The sequence below is a fragment of the Bombina bombina genome, chromosome 10 (genome assembly GCF_027579735.1).
Source record: "Bombina bombina isolate aBomBom1 chromosome 10, aBomBom1.pri, whole genome shotgun sequence".
NCBI classification, from domain to species: domain Eukaryota; kingdom Metazoa; phylum Chordata; class Amphibia; order Anura; family Bombinatoridae; genus Bombina; species Bombina bombina.
This window is the reverse complement of record NC_069508.1, coordinates 177,329,823-177,348,184: the sequence shown is the minus strand read 5'-3', so window position 1 is coordinate 177,348,184 and position 18,362 is coordinate 177,329,823. Positions and strand designations below refer to the sequence as shown.

The window sequence follows — 18,362 nt, the reverse complement described above, 5'->3', positions numbered from 1 at the left end:
CCTGGGGATCATCAAAGATTTGGATATTTTTTTATAACCTAACCCTGACTTGTACTTCTCAACAACATTGTCCCTTACTTGTTTGGAGAGTTCCTTGGTCTTCATGGCAGTGTTTGGTTAGTGGTGCCTCTTGCTTAGGTGTTGCAGCCTCTGGGGCCTTTCAATAAAGGTGTGTGTAATGACAGATCATGTGACACTTAGATTGCACACAGGTGGACATCATTTCACTAATTATGTGACTTCTGAAGGTAATTGGTTGCACCAGAGCTTTTTATGGGCTTCATAACAAAGGGGGTGAATACATACGCACATGCCAATTTTCTGTTTTCTATTTCTAAAAAATAGTTTTATGTATATATTTTTCTCATTTCACTTCACCAACTTAGACTATTGTGTTCTGATCCATCACATAAAATTCAGATTAATAAAACATTGAACTTAAGGCTGTAATGTAACAAAATAGGTAAAAAGTCAAGGGGGGTGAATACTTTTGCAAGGCATTGTATTTTTCCGTTTTCTGATCGGCTGTACTGGGCACCCAAGTGTATCACAAAGGGCTTGATGATTAAAAGCTCTCTGGGCTGGCGAGATTAAAAAATGCTCGCCAGTCCTTCTATTTCCTTGGTGGAATAATCCTAATAGATTTATAATCCTAATAGAAAAACACATATATACGAAAATATAGGCGAATGTAAGATGCGCTATGCAGAAAGCAGCATAATGTGAGTTATATTGACTGCAGGATTTTAATTTTAAAGTACTCCCCCTGCTCCCTTATAACTTCGCTCTAAGTAGCGAAGTTTCCCTATCCAGCGAGCTCCATTACTTTCAATAGGAGCCATCTCGCAGGGCCTGCCCCTTTTTTACGATCATTCCACCGGGACAGCCCTGCGAGAGTCGGTGAGAAAAAGTAGCTTTAAGCAGGTGATGTTTACATCATCAAGCCCAAAGTCTTGTAGTTAAAGGACCATAAGACATGTTGAGTTCATATCCTATTAAGTAAAATAGCAAGTATTTTAAAATAATTTTCAAAAATAAGCAAAATTAATAACATAGCCATGCTGTCTGGAGTAGTCTGATCCACCCCCTTATCATTGTTTAGCATCAGAAACACAGGCATTGTATTTCATCTGAGTTCACAGCAGCTTATTTGCTTCTAGGCATGCTGCAGCAGATAAGGAGTGTTAAAGTTTCGCATTCTACCATAGCAAAGGTAGATATAGATGCAGCCATAGAAGGAAATGTGTGTGGGGAGTTAGAGCTGTACAATTTGGAAACTTAAAATAAAGGGTTAATGGTGAGGCACTGCAGTATAAATTTGCAGGTACAGTTGTTAAAGTACTTATTGTTATATTTTGTCTGTATCCCAACTTGTTTTATGTCCCTTTAAACAGATATGATGGGGCCACTAGACCAGGGTTCTTCAGTCTCTCTCCTCAGGACGCACAAGTAGACTTAATTTTTTTTTATTCCATCAGTATTTTCATTACTTAAAGGGACACTAAACCTAATTTTTTTTCTTGCATTATTCAGATAGAGCAGACAATTTTAAGCAACTTTCTAGTTTGCTCCTATTATCATTTTTGCTTTGTTCTCATGGTATCTTTATATAAAAAGCAGGAATGTAAAGCTTATTAGCCGGCCCATTTTTGGTTCAGACCTGGGTTACGCTTGCTTATTAGTGGCTACATGTAGCCACCAATAAGCAAGCACTATCCAGGGTGCTGAACCTAAAATGGGTCAGCTCTTTAGCTTTACATTCCTGCTTTTTATATAAAGATACCATGAGAACAAAGAGAAATTGATAATAGGAGTAAACTAGAAAGTTGCTTAAAATTGTCTGCTCTATATGAATCCCGAAAGAAAAAAAATTTGGTTTTAGTGTCCCTTTAAAGTTTTATATTGTGTTATTTTGTTAAAAAATGGGAGAAGTCATTACTGTTTTTTGTTTGTTTTTAAATAGGGACATGAGTCTACTTTGGGTCTAATTAAGAACCTGAACCGTCCGGCCTCTGAAGACTGTGTGATTGTGCAGGTCCTAAAGAAACAAGGAGCAATCCCATTTGTGAAAACCAACATCCCTCAGTCCATGTTAAAGTAAACAAATGCTAGATGCAATGGTTCATTTAACTCGATGATTAGCCTGAGAACAATAAGCAGATTTATGTTTTAAAATTAAAAAGTTGTAAATTAGCTGAAAAGTAACATTGTTAGAGGGTTTAGTTTAAATAGTAAATCTAAAGAAATATTTAACGCAAAGATTGCCCCCCCCTACCTTTGTGGCTATAACAGCCACCATTTTTCTGGGAAGGCTTTGAAGTGTCTGTGAATTTGTGCCCATTCAGTAAAAACAAAAAAAACATTTGTGAGATCAGGCACCAATGTTGGACTAGAAGATTTGGCTCACAATTGGTGTTCAATTCATTCCAAAGGGCTTAAGGTCAGGGTTGTATTCAGGCCACTTGAGTTCCTCCACACTAAACTTGTTAAACCATGTTGTTATGTACCTCAAGTTGAGCACATTCATGCTGGAACAAGTTAAAGCCTTCCCAAAACTATTGCCAGAAAGTTAGACGTACCTGATTGTCTAAAATTTCCTAATATCTTGTAACATTAAGATGACCCTTCACTGGAAATAAGATGCCTCGCCCAAATCCTCAAAAACGCTCTCCTCCAAACTCCTCCAAACTTCACAGTAGTGATTATGCATTCTGGTAGGTAGCATTCTCCTTGCATCCACCATACCCAGATTTTTCCATCAAACTGCCTGATAGTGAAGCGTGAGTCATCACACTAGTGTCGGTGTGCTTCAGGGTCCAACGTCGGTGTGCTTCAGGGTCCAGCGTTGATGTGCTTCAGGGTCGAGCGTCTGTGTGCTTCAGGGTCCAGCGTCGGTGTGCTTCAGGGTCCAGCGTCGGTGTGCTATATACCACTCCAGCCTTGGCATGGCGGAAGTTAATGTTATATTTTTGTACAGCTGCTAAGCCATGAAAACCCATTTCTGTAAACTCTCAATGCACAGTTCTTGTGCTGATGTTGCTTCCAGAGGTAGTTTGTAAGTGAATAATGATCGGCAGTTACTATTCACTACACACTTCAGCGCCACTGGACTGCAATTTTGTTGCTCCTAGACACTTCTACTTCACAGTAATCACCCTTATATTTGGTCGGGGCATATCTACTAGGGCAGAAATGTCACAAACTGACTTGTGGCATCCCACGACAATGCAACATTTATTACTGAGCTCTTCAGTACGATCCATTGTACTAACAATCCGCTAGATTTAGAGTTTTGCGGCCAAAGGGGTGCGTTAGCTACGCGTGTTTTTTTCCCCCCGCACCTTTTAAACAATGCTGGTATTTAGAGTTCTCTGAAGGGCTGCGTTAGGCAACAAAAAGGGAGCGTAGAGCATAATTTACCGCCACTTCAAATCTAAATACCAGCGTTGCCTAAGCACGCGGCCAGCTTCAAAAACGTGCTCATGCACGATATCCCCATAGGAAACAATGGGGCAGTTTGAGCTGAAAAAAAACCTAACACCTGCAAAAAAGCAGCGTTCAGCTCCTAACGCAGCCCCATTGTTTCCTATGGGGAAACACTTCCTAAGTCTGCACCTAACACCCTAACATGTACCCCGAGTCTAAACACCCCTAACCTTACACTTATTAACCCCTAATCTGCCGCCCCCGCTATCGCTGACCCCTGTATTTTATTATTAACCCCTAATCTGCCGCTCCACACACCGCCGCAACCTACATTATAGCTATGTACCCCTAATCTGCTGCCCCTAACATCGCCGACCCCTATATTATATTTATTAACCCCTAATCTGCCCCCCCCAACGTCGCCGCTACCTACACTTATTAACCCCTAATCTGCCCTCCCTAACATCGCCAACACCTAACTTCAAGTATTAACCCCTAATCTGCTGACCGGACCTCGCCGCTACTCTAATAAAGTTATTAACCCCTAAAGCTAAGTCTAACCCTAACACCCCCCCTAAGTTAAATATATTTTAAATCCAACGAAATAAAATAAATCTTATTAAATAAATTAATCCTATTTAAAGCTAAATACTTACCTGTAAAATAAACCCTAATATAGCTACAATATAACGAATAATTATATTGTAGCTATTTTAGGATTTATATTTATTTTACAGGCAACTTTGTATTTATTTTAACTAGGTACAATAGCTATTAAATAGTTATTTACTATTTAATAGCTACCTAGTTAAAATAATTACAAAATTACCTGTAAAATAAATCCTAACCTAAGTTACAATTAAACCTAACACTACACTATCAATAAATTAATTAACTAAACTATCTACAATTATCTACAATTAAATCAACTAAACTAAATTACAAAAAAAACAAACACTAAATTACAAACAATAAAAAAGATTAAAAGGCCTTTTGCGGGGGATGACGTCACTTAAAGGAACCTTCATTCGTCGGGAGTCGCTGGAAGAAGAGGATGGATCCGCGTCGGCTGCTTCAAGATGGTCCCGCTCCGCGCCGGATGGATGAAGATAGAAGACGCCGCCTGGATGAACATGTCTACCGGTCCGGATGTCCTCTTCTTGCCGGATAGGATGAAGACTTCGGACCCTCTTCTGGACGGATCGGTGATACCTGGCGTGGTGAAGATAAGGTAGGGAGATCTTCAGGGGCTTAGTGTTAGGTTTTTTAAGGGGGGTTTGGGTTAGATTAGGGGTATGTGGGTGGTGGGTTGTAATGTTGGGGGGTATTGTATGTTTTTTTTAAATGCAAAAGAGCTGTTTACTTTGGGGCATGCCCCGCAAAAGGCCCTTTTAAGGGCTGGTAAGGTAAAAGAGCTGTTAACTTTTTATTTTAGAATAGGGTAGGGCATTTTTTTATTTTGGGGGCCTTTGTTATTTTTTTAGGGGGCTTAGAGTAGGTGTAATTAGTTTAAAATTCTTGTAATCTTTTTTTATTTTTTGTAATTTAGTGTTTGTTTTTTTGTAATTTAGTTTAGTTGATTTAATTGTAGATAATTGTAGATAGTTTAGTTAATTAATTTATTGATAGTGTAGTGTTAGGTTTAATTGTAACTTAGGTTAGGATTTATTTTACAGGTAATTTTGTAATTATTTTAACTAGGTAGCTATTAAATAGTAAATAACTATTTAATAGCTATTGTACCTAGTTAAAATAAATACAAAGTTACCTGTAAAATAAATATAAATCCTAAAATAGCTACAATATAATTATTTGTTATATTGTAGCTATATTAGGGTTTATTTTACAGGTAAGTATTTAGCTTTAAATAGGATTAATTTATTTAATAAGATTTATTTTATTTCGTTAGATTTAAATTATATTTAACTTAGGGGGGTGTTAGTGTTAGGGTTAGACTTAGCTTTAGGGGTTAATACATTTATTAGAGTAGCGGCGAGGTCCGGTCGGCAGATTAGGGGTTAATACTTGAAGTTAGGTGGCGGCGATGTTAGGGAGGGCAGATTAGGGGTTAATACTATTTCTTATAGGGTTTTTGAGGCGGGAGTGAGGCGGTTTAGGGGTTAATACATTTATTATAGTGGTGGCGAGGTCCGGTCGGCAGATTAGGGGTTAATAAGTGTAGTTAGGTAGCGGCGACGTTGGGGGGGGGGGCAGATTAGGGGTTAATAAATATTATGTAGGTGTCGGCGATATTAGGGGCAGCAGATTAGTGGTACATAGGGATAATGTAGGTTGCGGCGGTGTGCGGTCGGCAGATTAGGGGTTAAAAATTTTTATTAGAGTGGCGGCGATGTGGGGGGACCTCGGTTTAGGGGTACATAGGTAGTTTATGGGTGTTAGTGTACTTTAGAGCACAGTAGTTAAGAGCTTTATAAACCGGCGTTAGCCCCGAAAGCTCTTAACTCCTGACTTTTTTTCTGTGGCTGGAGTCTTGTCGTTAGAGTTCTAACGCTCACTTCAGACACGACTCTAAATACCAGCGTTAGAAAGATCCGATTGAAAGATAGGATACGCAATTGACGTAAGGGGATCTGCGGTATGGAAAAGTCGCAGCTGGAAAGTGAGCGTTAGACCCTTTCCTGACTGACTCTAAATACCAGCGGGCGGCCAAAACCAGCGTTATGACCCCTTAACGCTGGTTTGGACGGCTAACGCAGAACTCTAAATAGGCGTAAGTTTGTCTATTGAGATCTCATGGCTATGCACTGGATTTTATGCACCTATTAGCAATGGGTGTGGCCAAAACACTTGAACTCAACATAAGTAATGAAATTGTAAAGCTTTTTTTTTTTTTTTTAAGCTACACATAATGCAACATTTGAAAACCTCAAGGTTGTTAATGTGTTTTTGTGCATTCACAACAATCTGTTGCGTACGTTTACTCTTTGCGCAATCACTTTTGTAACAAGGGAAGCAACTAGCTCACATCCTGAACTAAGGGCCCGATTCTCAAAACCTCATCAGTTTATTTTATTGAGCATTATATTGCAACGTAAAAGTCTCTCCTTAACTTAAAGAATATTAGTGATCTTCCCTTAATGAGACAAACGGTTCCCAAGGTAAAAACTGCCTTTAACACAAGCTCTGAGGGGTCTCATAATACTGGCAAGGCAGCTTATAGAATCTCACCAGACCAGAGAGCTTTAGATAATCGGGCCCTGAGTCCTTTGCAGGAAGCTATGAGAGAGTGGAACAGCTGCAATAGTGTGATAGGATCATATCTTCTCACAAACTGGGTCAGGGTATTTCAGTATCACTCCGTTGTCTGAACAGCAAGTATAGATGTGAAGGGAATAGATAAAAAGCAACATGGCTTAACCCATGATTATAATATGCTTTAATATGTAAATATGCATGTTTGTTTATTGTTAATTTAAAGGGTCATTATACTTATTCTCCTCTTTAATGTGTTCCCAATGATTTTACCTGTTGGCATGTAGTTGCAAATTGCCTACCTGATATTAACTGTGCAGTTAAAGGGACATTATACACTCCTTTTTTCCTTGCATAATGTTTTGTAGATCTTTTTTTATATAGCCCATAAAGTTTTTTTTATTTTTTTATTAAATGTATAGTTTTGCTTATTTTTAAATAACATTGCTCTGGTTTTCAGACTCCTAACCAAGCCCCAAAGTTTTATGAGAATACCGTCGGCTACCTTCTCCAGCTTGCTCCTGTTTGTGTAAAGGGTCTTTTCATATGCAAAAGAAGGGGGAGGGGGGAAGTGTCTTATTTGCCACTTGCAGTGGGCTTTCCAACTACCTTTTCAACAGAGCTAAACTGACAGCTTCTAAGTAAGTTTTTAACCCATTTTATACTGGATTTTTATATCAGTATCTGTGCATCTTATTCTTTATAGTAGTGTCTATTGCATGCAGTTATATGAAAATGAGTGTATACTGTCCCTTTAATTGTATTTGTTATATACATGTAAAATGTCATCCGTGCTTGTCAGAACTAGAAAATGAAAAGTTTTCATTCATGAAGCAGATCGCGCATGCATTTTTAAATAACTTTCTAGTTTACTTCTATTAAGTTTTCTTGGAATCTTTTGTTGAAAAGCAGGGAGGTAGGCTCAGGGGCGTGCTAGTATCTGAAGCACTATCTGGCAGCAGTTTGCAAGAGCATTAGATGGCAGCACTATTTCTTGTCATGCAGTGCTTCAGACGTGCACATTACCTACCTAAGTATTTCTTCAACAAAGAATACCACAAGAACAAAGCAAATGGGATAATAGGAGTAAATTCGAAACTTTTTTGGGGGGTTAAATTATGTTCTGTCTGAAACACAAGAGACAATTAGAGTTAGTAGTGCACACCACAGGCTGCATATACAGTACAGGTAATAAATAATGTAGGTGTTACTAACAAAGTGACAGTGGCTCGCTCTTCTCCAGTAACAAGCCCAGACTGGTTCCTCCAAGTAAATCAAGTGTTGTGGTGGCAGTTTAGCCATTAAACAAATGCACCAAATAATTGGCCAGATTACGAGTTTTGCGTTATGAGCGGCTCGGTACTAACTTGCAAGTTATTGTCACCGCTCACCTTTAATAGCGCTGCTTTTACAGGTTTGCAAAAACCCGGCACTTACAGGCGATATGGCTGTGTTGAGCTCCATACCGCACACAAATACCAGCGCTGCTTTGACGTGCTCATGCACGATTTCCCCATAGACATCAATGGGAGAGCCGGCTAAAAAAAAAGCCTAACACATGCAATAGGGGGGAACGTAAAGCTCCGTAACACAGCCCCATTGGGGTCTATGGGGAAAGAAAATTTATGTTTACACTTAACACCCTAACATAAACCCTGAGTTTAAACACCCCTAATCTGCCACCCACGACTACGCCACCACCTACCTACACTTATTAACCCCTAATCTGCCGCCCCCGACATCGCCGCCACCTACCTACACTTATTAACCCCTAATCTGCCGCCCCCGACATTGCCGCCACCTACCTACACTTATTAACCCCTAATCTGCCGCCCCCGACATCGCCGCCACCTACCTACACTTATTAACCCCTAATCTGCCGCCGCCACCTACCTACACTTATTAACCATTAATCTGCCGCCCCCAATGTTGCCGCCACCTACATAAATTTATTAACCCCTAATCTGTCGCCCCAGCGCCGCCGCCACTATACTAAAGTTATTAACCCCTAAACCTCTGGCCTCCCACATCACTAACACTAAATAAATATATTAAGTCCTAAGTCTAACCTTAACACCCCTAACTTTAATACAATTCAAATAAATCTAAATAAAACTTATTATTATCTAAATAATACCTATTTAAGACTAAATACTTACTTGTAAAATAAACCATAAGCTAGCTACAATATAACTAATAGTTACATTGTAGCTATCTTAGGTTTTATTTTTATTTCACAGCTAAGTTTGTATTTATTTTAATTAATTTTATCACCCCTTCCTTTTCTTTTCCCATTTCTCTTCCCCCTTTTCCTTCTCTTTCCCCTAATCTGCCGTCCCCGACATCGCTGCCACCTACCTACACTTATTAACCCCTAATCTGCCATCCCCGACATCGCCACCACGGCCCAATGTAGCGGTCCACTACGAAGCCGCCACCTGAACCGCTTCTCTGATGGCGCTATATAATCCTGGCCAACCGACCCTTCAGCAAGTAGTCGGGCTTAATGTCCGTTATAGAAGAACCTCAGTCCCAGTGAGTATATTGCTGCTGTTTTCCCCAAGCGTGGCGCACCTTGTTCCGGTACAGGCCTCACTGCGCAGTATAGCTATAAAGCACCCGGTTCAGTCCAAACGGCGAGGTTAGATGCCCAATTCGTTCAGAAGTGCATTAGAAAGTTTTATCCTGGTTCCAACAAGCTGTAGGTTACTTAATCCCTGTCATAAGAGTTTTGAGGCTTCAGAGCTCAATCAGTGTGCGGCCATCAGCTAGCGTGGCCAAGCTCCGCCCCCCAAAGTTTGTATTTATTTTAACTAGGTAGACTAGTTAGTAAATAGTTATTAACTAATTACTAGATACCTAATTAAAATAAATACAAATTTACCTGTAAAATAAAACCTAACCTGAGTTACACTAACACCTAACATTACAATAAAATTAAATAAATTAAAAAAATATTTATCTAAATTACAAAAAATAATAAACACTAAATTGCACAAAATAAAAAAAGAAATTATCAAAAATAAAAACGAATTACTCCTAATCTAATAGCCCTATTAAAATAAAAAAGCCCCCCAAAATAACAAAACCCCTAGCCTACACTAAACTGCCAATAGCCCTTAAAATCGGAATTCAAGGGACGCCATCTTGGATGACGTCTCTTAAAGGGAACCTTCAGTGTGCGGCTGGGACCGTATGAAGAGGATGCTCCATGCCAGATGTCTTGAAGATGGAGCCGCTCCGCGTCGGAAGGATGAAGATAGAAGATGCCGTCTGGATGAAGACTTCTGCCGGCCTGGAGGACGACTTCTTGCCGCTTACATGAAGACTTCTCCTGACTTCGTTGAGGACTTCTTGCCACTTGGATGAAGACTTCTTCCGGGTGGATGAGGATGGATGTCCGGTCTTCCAAAACTGTAAGTGGATATTCGGGGGTTAGTGTTTAGGTTTTTTTAAGGGTTTATTGGGTGGTTTTTAATTTTAGCTTAGGGTTTGGGCAATGTAAAAGAACTAAATGCCCTTTTAAAGGCAATGCCCTTTTCAGGGCATTGGGGAGCTTAGGTTTTTTAGGTAGGATTTTATTTGGGGGGTTGGTTGTGTGGGTTTTACTGTTGGGGGGTTGTTTGTATTTTTTTACGGGTAAAAGAGCTGATTTCTTTTGGGCAATGCCCCGCAAAAGGCCCTTTTAAGGGCTATTGGCAGTTTAGTGTAGGCTAGGGTTTTTTTATTTTGGGGGGCTTTTTTCTTTTGATAGGGCTATTAGATTAGGAGTAATTCATTTTAATTTTTAATAATTTCTTTTTTTACTTTGTGTTATTTAGTGTTTATTATTTTTGTAATTTAGATAAATGTATTTTTTTAATTTAATGTATTTAATTTTATTGTAATGTTAGGTGTTAGTGTAACTCAGGTTAGGTTTTATTTTACAGGTAAATTTGTATTTATTTTAACTAGGTAGCTAGTAAATAGTTAATAACTATTTACTAACTAGTCTACCTAGTTAAAATAAATACAAACTTACCTGTGAAATAAAAATAAAACATAAGCTAGATACAATATAACTATTAGTTATATTGTAGCTAGCTTAAGTTTTATTTTACGGGTAAGTATTTAGTTAGTTTTAAATAGGAATAATTTAGCTATTAATTGTAATTTTTATTTGGAATCATTTAAATTAGGTTAAAGTTAGTGGGTGTTAGGGTTACGTTAGGGTTTAATAACTTTAGTATACTAGCGGCGACATTGGGGGCAGCAGATTAGGGGTTAATAAGTGTTGCTAGGTGGCGGTGACATTAGGGCAGCAGATTAGGGGTTAATAACAGTAATGTAGGTTGCGGCAATGTTAGGGACAGCAGATTAGGCGTTAATAAGTGTATGTAGGTGGCGACGACATTGGGGGCAGCAGATTAGGGGTTAATAATATTTAACTAGTGGGAGTGCGGAGGTTTAGGGGTTAATATGTTTTTTATAGTGGGAACGATGTCTGGAGCGGCAGATTAGGGGTTAATAATTTTATTTTAGTGTTTGAGATGCGGGAGGGCCTCGGTTTAGGGGTTAATAGGTAGTTTATGGGTGTTAGTGTACTTTGTAACACTTTAGTTATGAGTTTTATGGTACAGCTCTGTAACGTAAAACCCATAACTACTGACTTTCAGGTGGCGGTACAGATCTTGTAGTTATAGGCTGTACCGCTCACTTTTTGGCCGGACAGGCAAACTCGTAATACCGGCCCTATGGAAGTCCCATTAAAAAAAGGACATTTTGAAACGTGCGGTAGTTACGTTGCGTTATGGCCAAAACGGTGTGCGGTACAGCTATACCTGCAACACCTGTAATACCAGCGGTAGTGAAAAAGAGCCATAACACTGATTTTTCACTCGTAACGCACAACTCACAATCTAGCTGAATGTGTTTAAAAGGACATGAAACCCAACATTTTTCTTTCATGATTCATGACTTTAAACAACTTTCTAATTTTCTTTTATTATCAAAATTGCTTCATTCTCATGGTATCCTTTATTGAATACATAGGTATCAAACATGTCTGGAGCAATATATGGCAGAAAAAAAAGTGCTGCCATCTAATGATCTTGCAAATTTATAAACTTTTTGCAAAACTGCACGCTCCTGAGTTTACCTTCCTGAACACTGAGCAACGGGGTCCACGTCTGGATTCCTGCATCACACTTAGGGAGACTTCCCTAAGCGTCATCATTTGCATAAAGAAAAAGCGAGAAGCGCTCAACCTGGGAACAAACAATAGCATAATAGCTTGTTCTATGGCTAGTTACCACCCTAGATACAGCCTCTTTTTGCTCAACATGTGCCTTTCACAGAGAAGAACTTTCCTGTAGCATATCAGTCTGATCCTGCCTTAAACGGACATTATACACTCATTTTTTTCTTTGCATAAATGTTTTGTAGATGATCTATTTATATTGCCCAGAAAGTTTTTTTTTATTTTTTGTTTTGTTTTTTTAAATGTATAGTTTTGCTTATTTTTAAATATCATTGCTGTGATTTTCAGACTCCTAACCAAGCCCCAAAGTTTTGAGAATACCGTCGGACACCTACTCCAGCTTGCTGCTGTTTGTGTAAAGGGTCTTTTCATATGCAAAAGAAGGGGGAGGGGGGAGTGTCTTATTTACCACTTGCAGTGGGCTTTCCAGCTACCTTTTCAACAGAGCTAAACTAAGAGCTTCTAAGTAAGTTTTTAAACAGTTTTATACAGGATTTTTATATCCGTATCTGTGCATCATTTCTTTATAGTAGTTTCTATAACATGCAGTTATTTGAACATTGGTGTATACTGTCCCTTTAATAGTAAAAAATGATGGTCTGGGGTTGTCCTGTTCCTTGTTCAGAGAACAATTGCCTGGTATTTAAGGGCTGGACTGACCATGTCTGCGGGATCAGAGTCTAGACTGATATACTACAGGAAAGTTTTCCTCTGTGAAAAGCACAATTGGGCAGAAAGAAGCTACTCCCAGGTGGCAACCGGGCCATAGAACAAGCTATTGATGCTGCTGTTCGTTCCTGGCAGACTGCTTCTCTTTCTGTTTTGCATAAATAAAGTGAACATGTTGGGGTAATGTATCTGTGTAGTGCTGTGGTAACTCGCTTCGTGAATTTCCTCATACCAACCTATCCTATGGCTGATGATGTCAGACATTGTGTTTTGTGCTGCTGATAGATAAATGCCTAGAGAGAGGATTTACATTTTTTAACAAAACTTAAAGGGACAGTCTACACCAGAATTTTTATTGTTTTAAAATATAAATAATCCCTTTATTACCCATTCCCCAGTTTTGCATAACCAACACCGTTGTGTTAATTCTAAAGAATAAATATGTGAAAAGATCACTAGAGGGCGCTATGGTACAACTTAAGATGTATCGATAGTATATATTACCCACTGTTAAGTAAGCTGTATAAAAATTATTACAATAAATCCCCTAGCAATGGAATATATGCTTGGAGACGATGGTAGCAATATAATAAGTAGGGTTGCACCGATACCATTTTTTTATGACTGAGTACAAGTACCGATACTTGTTTTCAAATACTCGCCGATACCAATTACCGATACTTTTTTTAATGTTATGTGACAGTTTACCAAGCACAATACAGACTAATTATTTAAGATTCCTTCTTTATAATTATAAAGGACTGTAATTCAAATGACATTATGAAATAATAAAAAAGTTCACTGAACATGTTTATAAATAAAAAAATATTACAATAAAATATTAAATTTAAAGGGGTAATGCAATTGGGTTGTAGGGCTGTTATATAACATCAATCTGACATTTGTATGGAGGTTTGACTCTAAGTTGAACAGTCTTTCACTTTCCACACTACTGCATGGGGCAGAAATATATTTTTGGGCCATTTAAGCCAGAGCTGGAAATCTGTTTATTAACTGCCCAGTACTTCAGGGGTTTGTCTGAACGTGGTACAGTAATCTCTCCTACAATAATACAAATAACAGCAATTTGTATGGGCAGAACAGTAGTAAACAATTTTTAATTTAGTCTCCACTCCAGTTTAAAATGAAATGGTAACATGCAGTTTGAAAAAAACGCCACAAGACAGCATATGGGTAGGAAGTGGAGGTATCGGTTTAAGTATCGGTGCATTTGCACGAGTACAAGTACTCATGCAAATACTTGGTATCGGTACCGATACCGATACTAGTATCGGTATCGGTGCAACCCTAATAATAAGGCAAAGTATAAATAAAATTATACTAGGACAACATATATAATAAAAAGCTGCACCTCACAAAACATATACTAAAAAAGCTATGTATAATAAAAATCCAAAAAGGTGCAAAGAAAACACCAGAGGGCGCTAATGGGTCCTAAAATGACCATATGATATATAACATGTAAAATGCTTAAAAAAATAAGAATGAAAAATGGCACCTCATTAAATGTTAAGTGTCACAATATATGAGTCCACTATGTGTGAGCTAGAACAAACAGTCTGTTGGATCAATCGTAAAGTTCAATACACTTTCAGCCGACAGCAGTAGGCTCTCACTGGTCTCAAAATTGACTCCCTTCTTCAAACGGTAACAGGCCAATCTGTGTGGGTTAAAAACAAACAAAGGGCGACCATTGTGTGTATCCACAGCCACAATACCCCCACACACAGCAATATTCTGTTCCCAGGGTACTCGCACTTTGGCCGAGCACACCAATGTGCTTGTAGAAATAGACTGGTTGTTAGAGCAAACCAGCTTGCTCTCTCCGGTGTACTTTCTCCTTACAGCCGTCAGATGATAGCAGTCTCACTGGCTCTTCACAGCGGTTTGGTAATGAGAACCTCACTTGTCAAGGAATTGCAGGCAATGATTATAAAATAAAATCCTTTAATCATTGATAAAACAAGAGTCCTTAAAATACAAGTAGGTGAACAATGTGTAACAGTAGTATTTGCTACGCGTTTCTCGGCTCACTTGGCCGTTTCCTCAGGCATAATACAACAAACTTTTGAACCGGCTATATAATGCCGCTCATTACCAAACCTGTAATTACTCCCTCCCCTTTCCTTTACTTGGGGGTGTGTACAATCTAACCAATGAGTGCCTATCATCCTCAGACTTATAAATAGCCACCATATTAATACTCTCTCCCTCCTAATAAATATATATAATATCATATGTCCATAGCGATATCCCTATGTTAACTTCACACATCAATACATACATATCATATTAAAATTAGATGATACGATTGCTGTGGTCGCTTGCCGACCCTGTTTTCACACAGCAAATTTTGTTGGAATTAGCGTATAATGACCCCACCTCTATACAGATGTCTAGAGCAGCTGATTTTATTTAGCCTCTATCATGATCTCTATAGTTCATACTAATGACAAGGATAGTTCATACAAATAACAAGGATAGCCAACCTTGATACGCCTCGGCAGTGAAACCTGTTCGTCTCCAAAGCTCAACCAGATAGATGTTTTACCAGTTGCCCTTTGAGTAAAATATATATATATATATATATATATATATATATATATATATATATATAAACGGGAAGCAATCCAGTTCAATATTTACAAGTATAGTCATAAAAAATTGTTAAAAATATTAAAAAAATATATATGTCGCCACCTTAATAGTCTAAATCCAATATAGAACTGTTATTAAACACATAGATGAAAGCGATATTGTGGCTATATCGTTCTAAATTTTAAATTTGCGTAAGGTCAATAATTATAAAATATGTTATGATATTCTAGCTATATGTTTCTAAAAATTTTTTTGCGCAAGAGTACAATCCTAATTGATAAATACTGCAGTATTTACTGTATTATAATGGTATGTAGGGAATGAAATATTTATAAGACCCAAATTTCTATATACTCAAATGAAATATAAATACCAACTAAAATCTCGCCAAATGATGGGCATCTATATGTACGAGACACTAACGAGAAATAGAGAAAAAAAATTTATAAAAATATTTACAAATACCTTTTTAGTGTTTGTGTCCTATAAATGTGCACATACGTGCCTAAAATATAGTGAGCTAGTGGTGGTAGAATATAGGTTATTCTAACACTAAATAATGTTACAAACTAACCATTGAAGATGGTTATGTTTGCTCCAGTGATGCGTAATTACGATGTATAGTGCTCAAACTCACACAAGTCAAATATCGAAAAAGGCCATTAGGAACACATTCAGCAATGGAACAAACCATAGAGGCGCCTACAGGTGTGGGAGATCTAGATGCCATATGTGCCATTTTATAACTCATGGCGCAAAAAATATTAAAGCCCAGACGACTGGGGAAGTATTCCAAATCGGAGAACACCTCAACTGCAGCTCAACATTTGTTATTTACGTTATTCTGCAAGTGTGGGGTACAGTACCTTGGGCGCACTACACGTAATATACACACCAGATGGAGTGAACACCTTAGAAATGTTAGAAAAAAATCAGACAAGCATAGTGTATCCAGAAACTACATTCAAGAACACAATGGGGAACCTTGTAGTTTTAAAATTACACCGCTAGAAAGCATGCCTTGCTCTAATAGATTCAATAAGTTGCGTCAAAGGGAGACTTATTGGATCCACAGATTTGGTTCTTTGTTTCCTGATGGACTCCATGAGGTCATAGACTCTGCAGCCTTTTGAGAGCTAGTGTATTACACTTGTCCCTCAGGTATGTAGAGTTATATTTATTATTATTTTTTTAGCAGTATACTCATGTAGGGCTATATATAGAAGTTGTTCACATTACCTTCTCAGATCTTATATTTGATTATATATTTTTAATGTGATGAGACAAGAGTTCTCTCACAAATTGACTAATCTTCTGTCATTATACATAGACATAGTCCATATTTGTGTCTCACTGTACACATAGTATCACACAATTCATGATCGATATTAATATTAGTCTATTTGGAGTATAGTTATGAGCTCTTGTATAATTTGACAAGAATTCTGTTACTATATATGTATATATTCACATTTATTTATTATATTATCTCACATTGATTATTATATATACTAGGTTTGATAGTGTTAATAATTCCTATGTGGTCTGATTAGAATTGATGACATAATCGTCACTACACTTATTTTCATCCCCTTTTTTATGTTATATATCACACTAGTTAGTAGGATATACATCCCGTTTAGATATTAGACCATTTGTATCATTGAATACATTACCCCATAGATCTTAAATCGTTGATTGTAGACACTGCAGGTACACATCTTAGTCACATAACATTTATAAGAGTAGGATCACACAGCTAACTAGCATTTTATCACATATATTTATTATTTATCACTTATATTTACTTCACTTTCTTATTCAAACATAATACCAATTGATATAAATATGAAATCTTATTCACTATTTCTTTATTTTACTAATATCGAGTATTTTTTGAATTTAGCAAATACATTAAATGTGAGATGGATCAGATAATCGAAAATTATATTCACATATTATTTCATTATCTGGATACACTATAGCTGAGGATAGCCAGTTATGGTGCAAACCAAATATAAGCTGCAAACATTATCAGTTCTCAAGCACCAATTACACTTCCACTTCAAACATTTGACTTAGAAGTTTGTGCACTATACATCGTAATTACGCATCACTGGAGCAAACATAACCATCTTCAATGGTTAGTTTGTAACATTATTTAGTGTTAGAATAACCTATATTCTACCACCACTAGCTCACTATATTTTAGGCACATATGTGCACATTTATAGGACACAAACACTAAAAAGGTATTTGTAAATATTTTTATAATTTTTTTTTCTCTATTTCTCGTTAGTGTCTCGTACATATAGATGCCCATCATTTGGCGAGATTTGAGTTGGTATTTATATTTCATTTGAGTATATAGAACTTTGGGTCTTATAAATATTTCGTTCCCTACATACCATTATAATACAGTAAATACTGCAGTATTTATCGATTAGGATTGTACTCTTGCGCAATTTTTTTTTAGAAACATATAGCTAGAATATCATAAAATATTTTATAATTATTGACCTTACGCAAATTTAAAATTTAGAACGATATAGCCACAATATCGCTTTTATCTATGTGTTTAATAACAGTTCTATATTGGATTTAGACAATTAAGGTGGCGACATATATATATTTTTAACAATTTTGTATGACTATACTTGTAAATATTGAACTGGATTGCTTCCCGTTTTTATATATATATATATATAGACATCTGTATAGAGGTGGGGTCAATATACGCTAATTCCAACAAAATTTGCTGTGTGAAAACAGGGTCGTCAAGTGACCACATCAATCGTATCATCTAATTTTAATATGATATGCATGTATTGATGTGTGAAGTTAACATAGGGATATCACTATGGACATATGATATTATATATATTTATTAGGAGGGAGACAGTATTAATATGGTGGCTATTTATAAGTCGGAGGATGATAGGCACTCATTGGTTAGATTGTACACACCCCCAAGTAAAGGAAAGGGGAGGGAGTAATTACAGGTTTGGTAATGAGTGGCATTATATAGCCGGTTCAAAAGTTTGTAGTATTATGCCTGAGGAAACGGCCAAGTGAGCCGAGAAACGCGTAGCAAATACTACTGTTACACATTGTTCACCTACTTGTATTTTAAGGACTCTTGTTTTATCAATGATTAAAGGATTTTATTTTATAATCATTGCCTGCAATTCATTGA

At 37.3% G+C, this 18,362-nt stretch overlaps 1 protein-coding gene across 4 annotated transcripts in view; it reads left to right on the top strand.

Annotated features, from left to right (window-relative positions):
• LOC128641014 (vitamin D3 hydroxylase-associated protein) overlaps positions 1-18,362 on the top strand; it is a 241,528-nt gene that overhangs the window by 21,690 nt on the left and 201,476 nt on the right. For all 4 annotated transcript variants that reach the window (XR_008399423.1, XM_053693534.1, XM_053693533.1 and 1 more), the window contains one exon: positions 1,964-2,097. Coding sequence is in view for 3 of the 4 variants with exons in the window: in XM_053693534.1 (XP_053549509.1) it covers positions 1,964-2,097 (134 nt within the window). In the remaining variant the exon portion in view is untranslated. The remainder of the gene's footprint in view (positions 1-1,963; positions 2,098-18,362) is intronic.